This window comes from Rhinopithecus roxellana, chromosome 10 (genome assembly GCF_007565055.1).
Source record: "Rhinopithecus roxellana isolate Shanxi Qingling chromosome 10, ASM756505v1, whole genome shotgun sequence".
Classification (NCBI taxonomy): domain Eukaryota; kingdom Metazoa; phylum Chordata; class Mammalia; order Primates; family Cercopithecidae; genus Rhinopithecus; species Rhinopithecus roxellana.
This window is the reverse complement of record NC_044558.1, coordinates 83,878,042-83,898,921: the sequence shown is the minus strand read 5'-3', so window position 1 is coordinate 83,898,921 and position 20,880 is coordinate 83,878,042. Positions and strand designations below refer to the sequence as shown.

The 20,880-nt window shown below is 49.8% G+C and overlaps 1 protein-coding gene across 2 annotated transcripts in view; it reads left to right on the top strand.

Annotated features, from left to right (window-relative positions):
* Nucleotides 1-831: 831 nt before the first annotated feature.
* The window catches only part of TMEM120B (transmembrane protein 120B), a 64,690-nt gene continuing 44,641 nt past the window's right edge, over nt 832-20,880 (top strand). For both annotated transcript variants that reach the window (XM_010368334.2, XM_010368333.2), the window contains exon 1: nt 832-1,032. In XM_010368334.2, the coding sequence (XP_010366636.2) occupies nt 964-1,032 (69 nt within the window). In that variant the 5' untranslated portion in view covers nt 832-963. The remainder of the gene's footprint in view (nt 1,033-20,880) is intronic.

Genomic DNA, 20,880 nt, shown 5'->3' with positions numbered 1-20,880 from the left:
CTAGGCGACACACACACACACAACCCATAAAAATAGAAGAATAAAGAAAGATAAAATAAAAGTAACACAGGTGTCGTTTGAAACTGAGGCCTGAATGATGAAAAAAGGCACATCGTATGAAGATTTAGAGGGAAGAAAGTTCTATGCAAGGTCAGGAAGAGAAAAAGCAATGACTGGAGGGTATGGGTCCAGGGCGGTGAGATAGAAGGGACTGGAAAGTGAGGCAGGGGCAGTTCTTGCAGGACTTGGCAGAGGAGGGGACAGAACTGGATTTAATCAGCTTGGAGGCGGTTGTGTCTCTCGAGCGACAGAAACAGCTGTTAAGAATGTCACCTAGAGCGTTAGAGGGCAGGAATCCAGGATGTATTAGCTGCAGCACATAATAATGACAACGAGAGATGACCGCGCCCTCTCTGCGCTGCGCCGCCTGGCCCCAGACCTTGCTGGATGGTCGACGTCAGCTCCAGCATTCTGGGGCGCTGGCCTGGGCTCAGGTCAGGCAATGACCAGGGGCGGGTCAGCTTTCATTTCACCTCCCCCAAATCTCCTTTCTTTCCCCAAACTCTAGACACCCCCAAAACACACCATCTAACTCAAATAAGCTCGGCAAATGCAACCTGCAGACAAGTCCCCCAACTCTTCCTGGAAGAGAGAAATTCTGGAGGCGCAGAGGCACTGCCACGGGGGTCACAACAGACCCCGCAACAAGCCTGCACAGTTGGGGTCCGGAACACAGCACGCGGGGCGGGGTGGGGCGGGGGATGCGCATGCGCCGCCCCGCCTCCCGGGGCGGGGCGTGGGGCGCGGGCGCCGGGGCGGGCCATGACGTTTGTTGCGCGCGTGGCTCCGGCTGCGCAGGAACAGCTGGTGCCTCCGAGGGCGGCCGGCGAGCGCGCGGGCGTGGGGCGCTAGGGGGCCGGCCGGGCAGCGCTGCGGGAGCAGCCGCCGCCGCCTTGCACCATCATGTCCGGGCAGCTCGAGCGTTGCGAGCGCGAATGGCACGAGCTGGAGGGAGAATTTCAAGAACTGCAGGTAGGGCCAGGCCACCTGGTCCCGCAACTCTGCTGCCCGCGGTGCAGCGCCTTCCCCTTCCTGAGCCCCCGGCCCGGGCGGTGGGGACAGTCAGGGCCTAGGGAGTGCCCCGGCGAGGCCCTGGGGGCAGATGGGCGGCGTGGACCAGCCCCTTCCCATCACCCGGCGCTTCAGCTCTTCGTCCACGTGGGGCGCCGGGTCGCAGCCCCCCTTCCGCCGCCCTCCCACTGCCTCTGTGCTCCACGCACCCACTCCGCTGCAGAAAGTTGGTCTGTGGCCTCTGAGGCAAGTTCCAGGCGTGTTTATCTGTGGGGGTGGTTCAAAGAGAACAGCCCAGCCCCCACCTCCTTAGTGTCTCCCCAAATCTCACCCCGCCCCCTCCCATCTGCTTTTGGTAGCTCAGCTCCCACCCCGTACTCTGGCGGGGCAGCATTATCCTGCCGCTGTGTTCTGGGAGGGGTACTTACGAACTGTTCACCTTGAACCTCTAGGCTGTGATTGGGGATTAGGGACCCATATTTCCTGTCTCTGGGGGCTCTGACGCTGCTGCAGGCTGAGTTTGGCGTGGAGAGCATCTGTCAGTTTGGACAGCTGGGTCGCCTCACCCAGTGATAGGGGAAGCTCCCAGCCCTGTCCTTCTGGCGCGGAGCCTTACATGGGGTGGAGTGAAGGCGAGTGTAAGGAGGGGTCCCCTGAGAGAATGGCATTGCTGCTGGGGGTGGGGAGCGGTCCTGGCAGCAGTCGTTCCTGCCAAGAGGTTCAGAGAGGCCCCAGCTACCTACCGTGTTGACTAGAGACACCTCAGGAAACCTTGGGGTTGACCAAGAGGGACTCGGTGACTATTTTTGAAGACAGGGCTGTTTCTTCTCCAGTCATGGGATTGTTTTTTTGGGGGTTGGCTTTGCCTGAAATTACATTACACACCTTCACCCCAGTCCTCTCATTTGGAGCAGTGACATTGTCCCTGTCCATGTAGCTCTTGTCTGCGGTTCAGCTGGCCTCCTACAGTGTGCAGAGAGGAGAGGAGGTTGCCAAGGGTGTTTCTGATGGGTCTTTCTAGACACGTGGCTGTAGATTCTGATCAATAGACCGAGGGTTGCTGGAGAGCTGGGGCAGGAACGGGGGTGCCGTTTCAGGCATGAACAGAGGGGAAGGGACCTAGACTCATCTCGGCCTGTCCAGCATGTGTAAGTTGATGCCTTCTCTAGGGCCTGGGTCCCATCCAGTTCTCAGGGGACCGTTTTGGCTCCACTTCCATGGAGAAGACTCAGCCACTTCTTGTTTTGTTTTGTTTTTGAGACGGAGTCTCACTGTCGCCCAGACTGGAGTGCAGTGGTGTGATCTGGGCTCATTGCAGCCTCCGCCTCCCAGGTTCCAGCCATTCTCCGCCTCAGCCTCCTGAGTAGCTGGGATTACAGGCACGCACCACCATGCCTGGCTAATTTTTTTGTATTTTAGTACAGATGGGGTTTCACCATGTTGGCCAGGCTCCTGACCTCAGGTGATTCACCTACCTCAGCCTCCCAGAGTGCTGGGATTACAGGCATAAGCCACCGTGCCTGGCCCTCAGCCACTTCTTTTTTTTTTTTTTTGAGACAGAGTCTTGCTCTGTTGCCAGACTTGAGTGCAGTGGCACGATCACAGCTCACTGCAACCTCCGCCTCCCGGGTTCAAGCGATTCTCCTGTCTCAGTCTCCCAAGTAGCTGGTATTATAAGTGCCCGCCACCACGCCCAGCTAATTTTTGTATTTTTAGTAGAGACGGGGGTTTCACCATGTTGGCCAGGATGGTCTTGATCTCTTGACCTTGTGATCTGCCCGCCTCGGCCTCCCAAAGTGCCGGGATTACAGTTGTGAACCACCATGCCTGGTCCTTATCCGCTTGTTAATGCTTTGTCCTACTGGGCTCTGAGGTCATGGTCGGCTGTGGAACCACCGAGTGGGTGTTAGGGTTGGGCATGGGAGAAGAGAAGAGGTTTGCTGTGTGACGCTTGTGTTGTTCATAATTCCTGTTCCTTGCCTTGCCTTAGACAAGGAGGAGGAGAGGGGAAGAGTCTTAACACTTCAGAGTGAGGCCCGGCGCAGTGGCTCACTCCTGTAATTCCAGCACTTTGGGAGGCCGAGGCAGGCGGATCACAAGGTTAGGAGTTTGAGACCAGCCTGGCCAATATAGTGAGAGCCCGTCTCTACTCAAAATACAAAATTAGCTGGGTGTGGTGGCATGTGCCTATAATCCCAGATACTCAAGTGGCTGAGGCAGGATAATTGCTTGAACCTGGGAGGGTGAGGTTGCAGTGAGACAAGACTGCGCCACTACACTCCACACTCCAGCCTGGGCGACAGAGCAAGACGCTGTCTCAAAAAAAAAAAAAAAAAAAAAAAACAGAAAACAACATCAACAACACTTCAGAGCTATGCAATTAACAGCAATTATATAGCAAGTCTTGGCAGGCAGAGGTTGCAAAGGAGTTGTTTGACTCTGTCTTATTTGGTTCTCGGATGCTCAGGTGTGTTAGGGGCAAAGGGATTGAGAATCAGTTCTGGATTTTGTCCCCTGTTGCACAGCAAGGGTTGTAGAAGAAGGTCTGAGTGAGTGGAAATTGATGCCTCCTGCTGGGTTCATAGTGGGGGAACTGGAAGGGACTGCATCCTGCTTAGGGGAAGAGCGACCCTGCTGGCTGCAGGCTTTGGTGGTCAGTGGCTGGGTCAGGGATCAGTCAGGTATGGCTCCTGGTGTCAAGATCATAGACTGGAGCAGAAACTGCCGTCTACGTCTTCAATTCACAGATGAGGAAACTGAAGCTTGGGCTTGCTGATTGGCTGGACGGGGGCCACACAGCTAGTTAGTGGTAAAGTTGGGGCTAGAATTTAGTTCTCTGAATTTTGGGAGACCTCTCTCTGCCTTCTCACTCTCCCCTTCATGTTAAATGTGAGAGCTGTGAACTCTCAAGGTGCAAGCCTCTGAAAGTCTGTATATGGTAAGTAGGATGACCATTGTGTATGTGCTGGGCAGTTTCGGATATGAGATATTTGTTGGGAGCTCGGTGCATTGGCTCATACCTGTAATCCCAGCACTTTGGGAGACAAGTTGGGAGGACCATTCCCAGCAGGATTGCCCAGCAGTTTGAGACCAGCCTGGGAAATATAGGGAAGCCCCTCTCTCTACAAACATGCATGCTTGTGGTCCCAGCTACTAGGGAGGCTGAAGTAGGAGGGCTGTTTGAGCCCCAGATGTCAAGGCTGCAGTGAGCCATGATTGCACCACTGTACTGTAGCCTGGGTGACAGAGTTAGACCGTCTCTCAAAAAAGAGAGAGAGAAAGATTTGTTGGGGAACAAGCAGGTAACAGCAGGTAGGTAGGTGGGCACACTGAACTAGAACATTTAACAATAGAAAGGATTTTTTTTCTACCATAAAATCCTGGTCTATTTTAATTTTCCTATGTCTTCCTTAGAATCTGGGTTGAGGGTTTCATGTTTGTATCTCATTGATTCTGGGGTGATGTGTAACGATGTGTAATATCTCTATGTCTTACCTCTTTTTCTCTTTTTTTTTTTTTTTGAGATGGAGTGTTGCTCTGTCGTCCAGGCTAGAGTGCAGTGGCACGATCTTGGCTCACTGCAACCTTTGCCTCCCGGGTTCAAGCTATTCTCCTGCCTCAGCCTCCTGAGTAGCTGGGATTACAGGCACCCACCACCATGCCCAGCTAATTTTTATATTTTTAGCAGAGACGGGGTTTCACCGTCTTGGCTAGGTTGGTCTTGAACTCCTGACCTTGTGATCCACCCTCCTTAGCCTCTCAAAGTGTTGGGATTACAGGCGTGAGCCACCACACCTGGCTTCCCTTTTTTAAATGAAGGAAAAAAAGAGCAAACCTAATTATCAGACCCCAGAGGATTTGAAAGGTCTTTGGAATTTCCCTCCTCTCCACCCCAAGAAAACCCAACGTAATCTCTGGGACTGTAGAGGAAAGGATCAGTTTTCTTTGGATGATGATTTGCACGTGTCAGGGCCTTCCTGAACCCTGGGGCACAGTTGAGTGTCCATGAGGACTTAGTTTTTGGGTGGTTGGGGTTTCAGGCATGCAGGTGAGTTGAGTGCTAGTCTGAGACCAGTGTGCTCCTGGTCTCCTGGCTTGTGGTGTGACCGCAGAAGGTCACTTACAGACACAAGGGCAAATAATTTAATGAGCATTTCCTGCCTTGCATCACTGGAAACCTGATCTTGTTCCTCCCAGCCAAGGAAGAAGGGGGCCCAAAGCAGCTTTTCCCTAAGTGTGACCTCACAGTGATGCAAGGGCCTTGAAGGCCATTGTAAAGATTTTAACTTTTACTGCTAATGACATGTATGTCCGTCTGGCTGCTGTGTATAGAACAGACATCAGGGAGACAGGCTCGAAGCAAGAAGATCAGCATTATTTCATTAATAAGCCTATGAAATAGATCCTAGACTCTCCATTTTACAGTGGTTAAGTCACTTATCCAAGGTCCCATGGCCTGTCAGCGCTGGAGCCAGGGTTCGAACCCAGGCTGTTGAACACCAGTGTCTGTGCTCTTAACTACTGCCCAAGGCTGATCTGTGCCCTGAGTAGTCCTGTTAGCTTTTGTTTCTCTTCTATCTTGGCTTGGCTTGTGGGGAGTCTTTTTCTTTTTTTTACGGAGTCTCACTCTGTTGCCCAGGCTGGAGTGCAGTGGCAACAACCACAACCTCCGTATTCCAGGTTCAAGCGATTCTCCTGCCTCAGCCTCCTGAGTAGCTGGGATTATAGGTGCGTGCCACCATGCCCAGCTAATTTTTGTATTTTTAGTAGAGACAGGGTTTCACTGTGTTGGCCAGGCTGGTCTCGAACTCCTGACCTTGTGATCCGCCTGCCTCAGCCTCCCAAAGTGCTGGGATTACAAGCGTGAGCCACCATGTCCAGCCGGGCATCTTTCTTTAGTAGCAGATTGTGTGGAAAAAAACACTGCACAGGGAATCAGTATTCTTGAGTTCAGGTCCTAGCTTTGCCATTGTCTAGTATCTGAATTTGGTGAGCCACCTCTCTCAGCTTGAGTTTATCTAAAAACAAAGGCTGACAATAATAATAATCATAACAACAACAATAACAATAATAACTAACTGTGAAACATAGATTATCCCATTTAATCTAAATGTCAACCCACGGCCTGGCGCAGTGGCTCACGCCTGTAATCCCAGCACTTTGGGAGGCTAAGATGGGCAGATCACTTTGAGCTTAGGTGTTCAAGACCAGCCTGGGCAACATGGTGAAACCCCATCACTACAAAAAAAGAAAAAAACTTAGCTGGACATTGGTGGCTCGCTCCTGTAATCCCAGCTACTCTGGAGGCTGAGGCTGGAGAATCGCTTGAACCCAGGAGGCAGAGGTCGTAGTGAGCTGAGATCGTGCCAGGGCACTCTAGCCTGGGTGACAGAGTGAGATCCTGTCTCAAAAATAAATGAATGAATGAGTAAATGAATGAATGACAAACCTGTTCTTTAGATGAGGAGATTGAAGCTAAGAGATACTAAGTAACTGGAAAGTCATGGAGCCAGAATTTGAACCCACGCCTGCTCTATAACTCAGATACTTTTTGAGTTCCTAATACAGTGGGCTCCAAAAGGATCCCGAGACCCTTAGCTCCAGAAGAAAAGTTTTGAACTCGCTCGGTCCCTTCTCATTTACATAGTGCTTTCACACAGTGCATTATCAGGACTCTTAGTTGCAAATGAAAAAAACCCAGTCTGACTGGTTTTAAGCCAAAAGGGGGTTTATTGAGTCAAGCTAGTGACAAATGGCATCAGGCAAGGCTGAATCCGGGAGCTCAGGTGATGTCTGTGTGTGGATGTCTCTCTCTGTCTCCTCTGTGTCAGCATTATTCTCAGGCAGTCCCTCCCATGTTGTGGCAAAGATGGCCAGGTGGCCCTCAGCTGACATCTATCAGCTTAGCAGCTCTGGCAGAAACAGAGCATCCTTTCTCCCTCAGATTCAGCAAGCGCCCCAGGGCTGACTCCCATTTGCCCAGCTTGGGTCATGTGACTGTGCCTTACTTAACTGGTCACTATGGCACTGATTGGCCAGGTCACGGTCACATGTCTGTTCCTGAAGCCTAAAAGTGGGATCAGTGCCACTATACTACATGAAATGAGTTGGGGAGGGATGGTCCCATGAAGGAAAATCAAAATGCTGGTAGTTAAAAAAAAAAAAAAAAAAGAGGGATGCTGGACAGGCATCTTTTGGGGGGTAATAGAAATTGTTGGCTGGGTGTAGTGGCTTAGGCAGGTAGATCGCTTAAGCCTAGGAGTTTGAGACCAGCCTGGGCAATGTGGTAACACCCTGACTCTACAAAAAGACACAAAAATTAGCTAGGCATGGTGGTGTGCACCCATGGTCCCACCTACTTGGGAGGCTGAAGCAGGAGGATTACCTAAGTTCAGGAAGTGGAGGTTGCAGTGAACTGAGATCATGCCACTGCTCTCCAGTCTGGGTGACAGAGTGAGACCATGTCTCAAAAAAAAATGTTTTTTTCAATGTGAACGGTGACATCTGTTGGATACTGCTTAAACTGCTAATGGGGGTAGTTTAAGGGGGTGGTCCCCAGTTGCATGTTAGGCTACACTGCATTCTTTTTTTTTTGAGATGGAGTTTTGCTGTTGTTGCCCAGGCTAGAGTGCAATGACTCCGTCTCGGCCCACTGCAACCTCTGCCTCCCGGGTTCAAGTGATTCTCCTGTCTCAGCCTCCTGAGTAGCTGTAGCTGGGACTATAGGCACCCGCCACCACACCTGGCTAATTTTTGTATTTTTAGTAGAGACGGTTTCACCATGTTGGCCAGCTGGTCTCAAACTCCTGACCACAGGTGATCCGCCCACCTCGGCCTCCTAAAGTGCTGGGATTACAGGCGTGAGCCACCGCACCCGTCTTACACCACATTCTTGATGATGTCATATCTTTGTGACAGTGCCTAGCTTGCTGCATGCACCTCATCTCCCAGCTCTTTCACAGCTGACGAAACCGAGCCTCAGAGGGATTACATAACTCAGCTAATAAGTGGCAGGCTCTGGATCTGAACTCAGGCAACCTGATGGCAGCATCAAATCACTTAACCGTTGTGTTTTCTTGCCACCCAAATGCCTGCCTCCCACGCACAGACCCCCACTGCCTCCCACACATAGACCCCCACTTACCGCTTCCATAACATACTGTTCATGGATTCTGACACATGACTCAGAATCTGTCCCGGCGTAGGACTCTTACACGTTAGGTGAAGTCATCCTTGGTGGTGTTTCTATGGTGATGAGTCCTGGTTAACTATAGGCAGTGTCTGAAAGTCTATTTGAAGTTGATTTCTTAGAGCTATATAAAAGTAATCTCTTGTCTGGGCACAGTGGCTCTTGCCTGTAATCCTAGCACCTTGGGAGGCCAAGATAGGCAGGTCATTTGAGCTCAGAAGTTTGAGACCAGCCTAGGTAACATGGCAAAACCCCTGTCTCTACAAAAAATACAAAAAAATTAGCCAGGCATGGTGGCACAGGCCTGTAGTTTCAGCTACTTGGGAGGTTGAGAGAGGAGGATCGCCTGAGCCCAGGGAGGTGAAGGCAGTGGTGAGCAGCCGTGATTGCATCACTGCACTCCAGACTGGACGACAGAGTAAGACCCCATCTCAAAAAAAAAAAAAAGTAATCTCTTGAAAGTTTACCACCAGCAAGAGGCACAGCTCTAAGGCACCGCACTTAAGTGGCGGTATGGCCCTGTTGCAATCCACCGGACTGCCCAGCGACTTCTGATGCTCCTGGGCCAGAACCCTGTCTGTAAATACCATGAGATTCCTCTGGCAATTACTGCAACAAATGTTGACTCCCCAGTCCCAGATCTTCTGACAGCCAAGGTGTGTTAAGGAGGTGTCTCCAGATGTTTCACATCTGTGCTGGGAACAAGAGTCATTAACCTCATCTTCCCACTGGGGCAGAGCTTGGGCCTCAGAGGACAGCAGAGGTGGCAGAGATCCTGAATCTTCCAAAGGAAATTTGCTTGTGTCTTCTACATGCGGAGGATGGTAATTAGACAACTAGAGAAGACACTCTGGGCATGCCAGCTCACAGAGCTCGTGTGAGCACTTCTTTTTGTTGTTGTTGTTGTTGTTTTTGAGACGGTGTCTCGCTCTGTCGCCCAGGCTGGAGTGCAGTGGCCGGATCTCAGCTCACTGCAAGCTCCGCCTCCCAGGTTTACACCATTCACCTGCCTCAGCCTCCCGAGTAGCTGGGACTACAGGTGCCCGCCACCACACCTGGCTAGTTTTTTGTATTTTTTAGTAGAGACGGGGTTTCACCGGGTTAGCCAGGATGGTCTCAATCTCCTGACCTCGTGATCCACCTGTCTCGGCCTCCCAAAGTGCTGAGATTACAGGCTTAAGCCACCGCGCCTGGCCTTTCGTTGTTGTTTTATTTTATTTATTTATTTATTTATTTTTTCGAGACTGAGTCTGGCTCTGTCGCCCAGGCTGGAGTGCAGTGGCGCTATCTCGGCTCACTGCAAGCTCCGCCTCCCGGGTTCCCGCCATTCTCCTGCCTCAGCCTCCCGAGTAGCTGGGACTACAGTAGGCGCCCGCCAAGGCGCCCGGCTAACTTTTTTTTTTGTATTTTTAGTAGAGACGGGGTTTCACCGTGGTCTCGATCTCCTGACCTTGTGATCCGCCTGCCTCGGCCTCCCAAAGTGCTGGGATTACAGGCGTGAGCCACCGCGCCCGGCCCTTTGTTGTTTTATAAGAGAGGGTCTCACTTTGTTGCCCAGACTGGAATGCAGTGGTCCGATCATGGATCACTACAGCTTCAACTTCCTGGGTTCAAGCGATTCTCCCTCTTCAGCCTCCTGAGTAGCTGGGACTACAGGCACACACCGCCACACTTGTCTAATTTTTGTAATTTTTATAGAGGTGGGATTTTGTCATGTTGCCCAGGCTGGTCTTGAACTTCTGGCCTCAAACATTCCTCCCATCTCAGCCTCCCAAAGTGCTGAGACTATAGGTATGAGTGCCCAGCCCTCCTTTTTTTTTTTTTTCTTTCAACCAAGAGTTTCACTCTTATTGCCCAGGCTGGAGTGCAGTGGTGCCATCTTGGCTCACTGCAACTTCCGCCTTCCGGTTTCAAGCAATTCTTCTGCCCCAGCCTCCTGAGTAGCTGGGATTACAGGCAGGCGCCACTACACCCAGCTAATTTTTGTAATTTTAGTACACGGGGTTTCACCATGTTGGCCAGGCTGGTCTTGAACTCCTGACCTCGTGATCTGCCCGCCTCAGCCTCCCAAAGTGCTGGGATTACAGGTGTGAGTCCCTGCGCCCAGCCCTGGCCCTCCTTTTTTTTTTTTGAATGGAATCCATTCTACTTTTTTTTTTTTTTGAGACAGAGTCTTGCTCTGTCGCCCAGGCTGGAGTGCAGTGGCTCAGTCTCGGCTCATTGCAACCTCTGCCTCCCGGGTTCAAGCGATTTTCCTGCCTCAGCCTCCTGAGTAGCTGGGACTACAGGCGCACACCACCATGCCCAGCTAATTTTTATATTTTTAGTAGAGACGGGGTTTCACCATGTTGGCCAGGATGGTCTTGATCTCTTTACCTCGTGATCTGCCTGCCTCGGCCTCCCAAAGTGCTGGGATTACAGGTGTGAGCCACCACACCTGGCCTTTTTTTTTTTTCAATTTTCTTTTTTCAATTTTTTTTTTTTTTTTTTTTTTGAGATGGGCGTCTCACTCTGTTGCCCAGGCTGGAGTGCAGTGGCACGATCTCGGTTCTGCAACCTCCACCTCCCGGGTTCAAGCAATTCTCCTGCCTCAGCCTCCTGAGTAGCTGGGATTACAGGCGTGTGCTACCACACTAGGCTAATTTTTTTATTTGTAGTAGAGACGGGGTTTCACCATGTTGGTCAGGCTGGTGTCCAACTCCTGACCTTGTGATCTGTCCACGTCGACCTCCCATAGTGCTGGGATTAGAGGCGTGAGCCACTGCACCCAGCCTCCATTCTACATTTTTATAAGTAATACATATTCACACAGTTAAAAATTCACATAGCAGCCATGTACAGTAGTTTTTGTAACACAACTAAAAACTGGCAACCTGAATGTCCGTGGGAATGGATCATTACACCGAGCACCCAGAGAGAGGTGAAGCAGGAGAATGAATAAACTGAGCTACCTGTGTTAACATCCATCTGAAAGTTGCAGATGGGTATATACAATGTGACACTTGTAATAAAGGCAAAAACTTTCAAAACAACACAGTATATCGCTTAATGATACCTTGTATGTAGTCCAAGTATAAAGACTTGCAAAGGAGTGATAAAGACCATAGTTGGTGCTATCATGGAAATTCAGGCAGGGCCTAAGCAAGAAGTCAAGGCTGTCTCAAGAAGGTCTCGCTGAAAATAAGGGGCTGTTTACAAAGGTGCGGGCAGCTTTTTAAATTTACTTTTTTTTTTTTTTTTTTTTAAGACAGAGAGGTTGTCTAACTCCATCACTCAGGCTGAAGTGCAGTGGCAGTATCATAGCTCACTGCAGCCTTGAACTCCTAGACTCAAGCTATCTTCCCACCTCAGCCTCCTGAGTAGCTGGGACTATGGGCAGGTGCCACTGTGCTCAGCTAATGTTTTAATCTTTTGCGGAGATAGGGTCTTGCTGTGTTGCCCAGGCTCTGGTATGGGCAGTTTAATGATGGGAGCTGGCCACAGCAGGGAGCTGTTACTAGTCCTGATCCTAAAAGGTGAGGAGTCACCAGAGCTTGGCACAAGCTTGTGCTGGGGGGGCAGAAGCTGCCAGTCAGGAGCTGTAGTGGATGAAGGGGGGCGGTAGAACTGGGAGGAGGCAGGAGGAACAGATACCCTCGCCTCTCTCTCCTCCCGCCCTCCAGTCTTCTGGTGACTGCCACTGACCAAACCCAACTGGAGGGCAGTTCCTAGGGATCAGCCTCCCAGGGCACAGAGCAAGCCAGGACTGATCTGGGGTGGGAGTGGGTTGAGGAAATTACCACAGTCCGCCTCTTTGGCAGGGGCAGAGGATGGGAATACCATGTAGGAGGGATCCATGAGGCCATTCAATTCTGTGTGCACTATTCCTTCTTTCTTTTCTTTTTTCTTTTTCTTTTGAGACAAGGTCTCACTCTGACACTCAGACTAGAGTGCAGGGGTGTGATCATGACTCACAGCAGCCTTCACCTCCTGGCTCAAGTGATCCTCCTGTCTCAGTCTCATAAGTAACTGTAACTATAGGCACATACCACCATGCCAGCTATAATTTAAAAAAAAATTTTTTTTGAGATACGGGATCTTGCTGTGTTGTCCAGGCTGGCCTCAAGTGATCTTTTTTTCTTTTTTTGGGATGGAGTCTTGCACTGTCACCAGGCTGGAGTGCAGTGGCGCAATCTCCACTCACTGCAACCTCCGCCTCCCAGGTTCAAGCGATTTTGCTGCCTCAGCCTCCAGAGTAGCAGGGATTACAGGCACCCACCACCAGGCCCAGCTAATTTTTTATATTTTTAGTAGAGACAGAGTTTCACTAGGTTGGCCAGGCTGGTCTTGAACTCCTGACCTCGTGATCCATCCGCCTCGGCCTCCTAAAGTGCTGGAATTACAGGCGTGAGTCACCGCACCCAGCCAACATACTAAAAGTTTTATAAAGAGAAACAGCTCTGTAGGCTCCACGTCAGTTATTTACGTGGTTAGGACTATGCAAATATCACTTACAGCAGAATCAAGTAGTGTACTATGATTGTATTTTTCTCTCGGAAAAATAAGTGTCTTGGTATTTGATTCCTTACTGCCAATGTTTTCCTTATAATTACCCTTTTTCCCCTTTGTCCCAATTTGGGTATTCCATGAAGTGTGCTTTATTTGTTTGGATTGGCCTTGAACAAGGCAGCTGAGGAGTTGGGGTTTGCCTTGTGCTGCAGAATGGATTTTCTTCTTCCACAGCTGCCTGTCTGTGCCCCCAGCACTTTTGAGTCAAATTTTTAGAGCCAGGGACTTGATGATGGGAGTCAATCATGTTTAATGTGCTGGTGGTCCCTGGCCGGGCACGGTGGCTCACGCCTGTAATCCCAGCACTTTGGGAGGCCGAGACGGGCGGATCACGAGGTCAGGAGATCGAGACCATCCTGGCTAACACGGCGAAACCCCATCTCTACTAAAAATACAAAAAAAGGTCGGGTGCGGTGACTCAAGCCTGTAATCCCAACACTTTGGGAGGCCGAGACGGACGAATCACGAGGTCAGGAGATCGAGACTATCCTGGCTAACATGGTGAAAACCCATCTCTACTAAAAAAAATACAAAAAACTAGCCGGGCGACGTGGTGGGTGCCTGTAGTCCCAGCTACTCCGGAGGCTGAGGCAGGAGAATGGCGTGAACTCGGGAGGCAGAGCTTGCAGTGAGCCGAGATTGCGCCACTGCACTTTAGCCTGGGGGACAGAGCGAGACTCAGTCTCAAAAAAAAAAAAAAAATTGCTGATGGTCCCTGCACTGTCTGCAGAGAGCTGCCTCCCATTTTGGCATGAGTGTCTCCCGTGTTCGAATCTACTGCTGCCAAGGTTAGAAATAAAAATAGCAGTTTGGCATCTTCTTTAAAAGTTAGAAATTTACCGTATGACCCAGCAATTCCATTCCTAGCTATCAACCCAAGAGAAATGAAAAGACAGGTCCACACAGACTTATATGACATTGGATCTTCATAGCAGCAGCATTCACAATGCAGTAGCCAAAAAGTCAAAACAACCCAAACAACTGGTTTATCTGGGCCACATTTTTATTGCTGACTAGCAATAAAAGGAAACAAAACAAAACAGATCCATGCTACAGAAACATGATGCTAAGTGAGGCCAGATGCAAAAACCCCATGCTGTATGATTCCATTTATATGAAATATGCAGAAAAGACAGAACTATAGAGACATAGCCAGGCATGGTGGCTCACGCCTGTAATCCCAACACTCGGAGGCCAAGGAGGGCAGATCACCTGAGGTCAGGAGTTCGAGACTAGCCTGGCCAACATGGTGAAACCGCATCTCTACTATAAATACAAGAATTAGCTGGGCGTGGTGATAAGCACCTGTAGTCCCAGCTACTCGGGAGGCTGAGGCAGGAGAATGGCTTGAACCTGAGAGGCGGAGGTTGCAGTGAGCAGAGATCACGCCACTGCACTCCAGCCTGGGCAACAGCAAGACTGTCTCAAAAACAAAACCAAAAAAACAACAAAAAAGCCTCTAGAGACAGAAAGCCGGTTAAAGGTTGCTGTGGGTTAGGAAGAAGGGGGAGATGGAGAGTGACTGTGAAGAGACACCAGGGGATCTTACTGGGTGATAGAAGGTTCTGACACGAGATGTGGTGATGGTTGTACAACCTGGTAAACATATAAAAATCACTGAATTATATTCTTAAAATGGGTGAATTGTATGGCATGTAAATTATATATCAATGAAGTTGTTAAAAATGATGCTTCAGGCCAGGTGCAGTGGCTCATTCATGCCTGTAATCCCACCACTTGGGAAGGCCGAGGTAGGTGGATCACCTGAGGTCAGGAGTTTGAGACCAACCCGACCAATATGGTGAAACTCCATCTCTACTAAAAAAATACAAAAATTAGCTGGGCGTGGTGGTACGTGCCTATAATCCCAGCTACTCGGAAGGCTGAGGCAGGGAGAATTGCTTGAACCCAGGAGACGGAGGTTGCAGTGAACTGAGGTTGTGCCATTGCACTCCAGCCTGGGCAACAGATTGAGACTTCGTCTCAAAAAAAAAAAAAAAAGCTTCAGGCTGGGCACAGTGACTTGTGCCTGTAATCCCAGCACTTTGGGAGGCCAAGGCAGGTAGATAAGCCTGGGCAACATGGCAAAACCCATCTCTACTACAAATACAAAAATTAGTCAGTTTCATAACCTGGTCTCAAAATAAATAGATAAAAATAATTTAAAAATGCTTTAGTTTCTCAGTTCGGTAGAAAAACACCCAATGTGGGTGTTCAGAGGTATGCATTTTTGGGGGTGCTGCTTAGTTCCTGGCTTGATGAATCATTCAAGCAGCCTCCAAGTCCCTGGTTTTTCACATCTTTAGGATGACATCCAGGGGCCATGGCTCAGTACTTTGGGAGGCCAAGGCAAAAGGATTGCTTGAACCCAGGAGTTTGAGACCAGCCTGGACAGCATAATGAGACCCTGTCCCTGCAAAAAAATAAAAAATGAGCCAGGTGTGGTGGTGTGTGCCCATGGTCCCAGCTTCTCGGGAGGCTGAGGCAGGAGGATCACTTGAGTTGGGCAGGTTGAGGCTGTGGTGAGCTGCGATTGCACCACTGCCCTTCCAGCCTGCATGACAGAGAGAGACCTTGTCTCAAAAAAAAAGACTGTGCCCTGGTTAAGACATTGGTAACAATGAGTTCAAGGTTCAGAGCTTCTTTTCTTAACTAAGTGTAGCTAACTTTGCCCAGAAGGAAAGTTCTGTTCTTTGCCATGTTAATCTGGTTTTTGACACTCACTTTTTTTTTTTTTTTCTAAGACAGAGTCTCCCTCTGTCACCCAGGCTGGAGCACAGTGGTGCGATCTCAGCTCACTGCAACCTCTGCTTTCCGGGTTCAAGTGATTCTCCTGCCTCAGCCTCCTGAGTAGCTGGGATTACAGGCGAGTGCCACAATGCCTGGCTAATTTTTGTATTTTTAGTAGAGACGGGGTTTCACCATGTTGGCCAGGCTTGTGTCGAACTCCTGACCTCAGATGATCCACCCACCTCAGCCTCCCAAAGTGCTGGGATTACAGGCATGAGCCACCGTGCCCGGCCGACACTCACTTCTGAAATGGGGATGCTCAGCCCCAACTGGCAAAGTAAAACAAAACAGCGCAGAATGTGTTTGCTTTTGTAATTAGGAAGTCGAAAGCGTGCTGCCTTCAGGTGTGAGCAGTTCCAGGTGCTCAAAAGCAATCACTAGGGCTCTGCTTTCATCTACCTCTCTGCCCTGTTTTCCCAAACTGGGTTCATTCTCAGGCTAGGTCCTCCAGAGACTGGCAAGACAGCCCTATGAGCTCTGGGTCCCCATCTTGCTACCTTCAAAACTGGGGGGAGGAGTTTCTCTTTCTCAGCAGTTCTTACAAAAGCTCTTCCACTGAGTTGCTGATTCCAGATGCCCATCCCTGAATTACCTGCTGGGTCGGGAGGCCGATGTTCTGATTGGCCAGGCCTGGGCCATGTGCTCTCTCCTGGAGCCTGTGGGCAGGCCTAACCCCACTTCTAGCCACATTTCATGGACTGAGTGTGGCAGAGGGATGGGTCCCTAAAAACACTATGGGGACGTTAACCAGAAGGGGAATGGCTGCCTGATTGGCAAAAACAACAGCCTTCATCTGGCCAGCTGGTTCCATTCAAGGCCACAGGGCCAAGGTTGCTTGGAGGCTTGCAGTGCCTCCGTTGGCTCACCCTGCTCCCAGAAAGAGCATCTTAAAGCACAACCCTGCTCCCAGAAAAAGCATCTCAAAGCACAGGTCTAACTGAGGGCCTGCTGGAGACACCCTGATGTGCAAAGAGTAGCCAGGGACTCCAAGGGAAGACTGGGATCGTATCTCCTCTGCCTGGCAGAAGTGCCCCATGCATGGTGCATCAAGACAGCCACGTAGAAAACAGTATGGCGGTTCCTCAAAAAATTAAACATAGAGTTACCATATGGTCCAGCAATTCCACTTCCGGGGTATATACCTGAAACAACTGAAAGCAGGTGGGATGTGGTTGCTCACACCTGTAATCCCAGCACTTTGGGAGGCTGAAGTGGGAGAATAGTGTCAGCCCAGGAGTTGGAGATCAGCCTGGGCAACATAGTGAGACCATCTCTACAAGAAAAAAAAAAAAAAGCTAGCATGGTGGCACATGCCTGTAGTTCCAGCTACTCAGGAGGCTGAGGTGGGAGGATCACTTGAGTGTGAGGCTGCAGTGAGCCATGATTGTGCCACTGCACTGCAGCCTCGGCGACAGAGAGAGATCCCATCTTTTGAAATATTGAAAGCGGGGTCTTAGAAAGATATGTGTACACCCATGCTCACAGCAGCATTATTCACAACAGCCAAACGATGGAAGCAACCCACCTTCCATCCATCGGTGGAGGCGTGGATAAATACAATGTGGCTCGTCCATACAGTGGACTGCTAGCCTTAAAAAGGAAGGACATTCTGGCCAGGCACGGTGGCTCACGCCTGTAATCCCAGCACTTTGGGGGGCCGAGGCGGGCGGATCATGAGGTCAAGAGATCGAGACCATCCTGGCCAACATGGTGAAACCCCATCTCTACTAAAAATACAAAAATTAGCTGGGCATAGTAGCAGGCACTTGTAATCCCAGCTACTCAAGAGGCCAAGGAAGGAGAATTGCTGGAACCCAGGAAGTGGAGGTTGCAGTGAGCCGAGATTGGGCCACTGCACTCCAGCCTGGCAACAGAGTGAGACTCCATCTCAAAAAAAAAAAAAAAAAAAAAGAAAAGGAAATTCTGATACACGCCACAATACAGATGAGCCTGCACATTATGCTAAGTGATAAATAAGCCAGTCATTAAAGGACACATACTGGGCCGGGCGCAGTGGCTCACACCTGTAATCCCAGCACTTTGGGAGGCCGAGGTGGGCAGATCATGAGGTCAGGAGATCAAGACCATCCTGGCCAACATGGTGAAACCCCATCTCTACTTAAAAAAAGTACAAAAATTAGCTGGGCATGGTACTGGATGCTTGTAGCCTCAGCTACTTGGAAGGCTGAGGTAGGAGAATCACTAAAAACCAGGAGGCAGAGGTTTCAGTGAGCTGAGATAGCAGCACTACAGCCTGGTGACAGAGCGAGACACTGTCAAAAAAAAAGAAAAAGACTAGGTGCAGTGGCTCATGCCTGTAATCCCAGCACTTTGGGAGGCCAAGGTGGGCAGATCACCTGAGGTCGGAGTTTGAGACCAGTCTGACTAACATGGAGAAACCCCATCTCTACTAAAAATACAAAAATTAGCTGGGTGTGGTGGCGCATGTCTGTAATCCTAGCTACTTGGGAGGCAGAGGCAGGAGAATTGCTTGAACCCAGGAGGTGGAGGTTTCGGTGAGCCGGGATCACACCATTGCACTCCAGCCTAGGCAGCAAGAGCGAAACTGTCTCAAAAAAAAAAAAAAAAAAAAAAAAAAAAAAAAAAAAAAAAAAAAAAAGACATACTGTGTGATTCCACTTATAGGTGGTACTTAGAGTAGTCATATTCATAGAGTTGGGAGACAGAATAGTGGCTGCCAGGGGCTGAAGGGAAGGTGAAATGGGGAATTATTTGATGGGTTCATAGTTTCTGTTTGGCATGATGAAAAAGTTCTGGAAATGGATGGTGGTATAGTCACACATTGCATACTGACATGTCTGTCAAACACAGTGGTCCCATAAGATTATGATGCTGTGTGTGTTTTTTTTTTTTTTTTTTTTTTTTTTGAGGCGGAGTCTCGCTCTGTCGCCCGGACTGGAGTGCAGTGGCCAGATCTCAGCTCACTGCAAGCTCCGCCTCCCAGGCTTACGCCATTCTCCTGCCTCAGCCTCCCAAGTAGCTGGGACTACAGGTGCCCGCCACCTCGCCCGGCTAGTTTTTATATTTTTAGTAGAGACGGGGTTTCACAGTGTTAGCCAGGATGGTCTCGATCTTCTGACCTCGTGATCCACCCGTCTCGGCCTCCCAAAGTGCTGGGATTACAGGCTTGAGCCACCGCGCCCGGCCAATGCTGTGTTTTTACTGTACCTTTTTCTATGTTTCAATACATTTATTTTATTTTTTCAGATGGAGTCTTGCTCTGTCGCCCAGGCTGGAGTGCAGTGGTGCAGTCTAGGCTCACTGCAACCTCTGCCTCCCCAGCTCAAGCGATTCTTTAGCCTCAGCCTCCTGAGTAGCTGAGATTACAGGTGGGTACCACCATGCCTGGCTAATTTTTGTAGTATTTTTAGTAGAGAAGGGTTTTGCCATACTGGCCAGGCTGGTCTCAAACTCCTGGCCTCAAGTGATCTGCCCTTGGCCCTGTTTAGATACATTTAGATACATGAATACTTACCACTGTGTTACAGTCTGCTACAGTTTTGAGTACAGTAGCATGCTGTGTAGGTTGGTAGCCTGGGAGCTGTAGGCTAGACCATCCAGGTTTCTGTAGGTGTGCTCTGACGTCTGCATAATGACATCGCCTAATGATGCATTTCTTAGAACGATCCTGTTTGTTAAGCGACACATGACTGTACCACAGTGTGATTGTAATGCCATCACATTGTACACTTAAAATGATTAAGATGGTAAATTTCTTGTGCATTTTATCATAATTTAAAACATTTACAAATGGTTAAGAGTTATGTATATTTTACCACAATTAAAAAACAAAAGAGAGGCTGGGCATGGTGGTTCGTACCTATAATCCCAGCACTTTGGGAGGCCGAGGCGGGTGGATCACCTGAGGTCAGGAGTTTGAGACCAGCCTGGCTAACATGGTGAAACCCTGTCTCTACTAAAAATACAAAAATTCGCTGGGTGTGGTGGCAGGCGCCTATAGTCCCAGCTACTTGGGAGGCTGAAGCAGTAGAATCACTTGAACCCAAAAGACAGAGGTTGCAGTGAGCTGAGATTGGGCCACTGCTCTCCAGCCTGGGCAACAGAGCGAGACTCCATCTCAAAAACAAAGAAAGTCTGGAAAACAGTAAGGATACAAGAAATGAATTGATGACCTTTCCCACTGCTTGTGAGGCTGGCACAAGGGTGGAATCCATGAAGACTTGGTGTGGGCGTGGAATGTCTTGGGGGTGGAGAATGTGTCACACTAAGGTCCTTGTTTGTGGCTCCCCTCACTCCATGTTGTCCTCCTCGTGGCTGGCAAATCCTGAGCCTAGAGCTAAGGCTGGGGGTGGACTAGGTGTGTGTGACCTCCAGTGAGGGATCCCTCCCCACCACCCACCACCCCCCACCCCCGAAATGACTCTGGCCAATGACAGAGCGAGAGAATTGCAGGGGAGTAGGAATGACCCGTTATATCGGGACAGTATTGTGGGAACGCCCACAGATTAACCATCCTTATCCAGTCACCATCACCCGTGGAACATTAGAAAAGTACCTGGAAAAAATTAAATGTTTGTAGCGTGGAGTGTTGCTCAGATGTGGACAGCTGTTCTATGCTGTGGGTGGGAGTATACATTGGTATAGCTACTCTGAAGGGCAGTTTGCCAAGACTCATTAAATCTAATAACAAGGCTGGATGCGGTGGCTCACACCTGTAATCCCAGCACTTTGGGAGGCCGAGGCGGGTGGGTCACAGAGTCAGGAGATCGAGACCATACTAGTTAATACAGTGAAACCCCGTCTCTATTAAAAATACAAAAAAATTAGCCGGGTATGGTGGTGGGCGCCTGTAGTCCCAGCTACTTGGGAGGCTGAGGCAGGAGAATCACTTGAACCTGGGAGGCGGAGGTTACAGTGAGCCGAGATCACGCCACTGTGCCCCAGCCTGGGCAACAGAGGGAGACTCCGTCTCAGAAAAAAAAAAAAAAATCTAATAAAAAGCCTGTACCCTCTGACCCACAATTTTACCTCTCTTGCCCCAGAGAAATCTACTCTAGAGACACACCTGCCTGTGTGCCCAGAGAGGCCATGCAAGGATATTATTCAATATTGTATTGTTGGTTATAGTCAGACACCGGAAGCAACATAAATATCCAGCACTAGGGGAAGGACTAAAGAAACTGGAGTAGGCCGGGCGCGGTGGCTCAAGCCTGTAATCCCAGCACTTTGGGAGGCCGAGGCGGGCGGATCACGAGGTCAGGAGATCGAGACCATCCTGGCTAACACGGTGAAACCCCGTC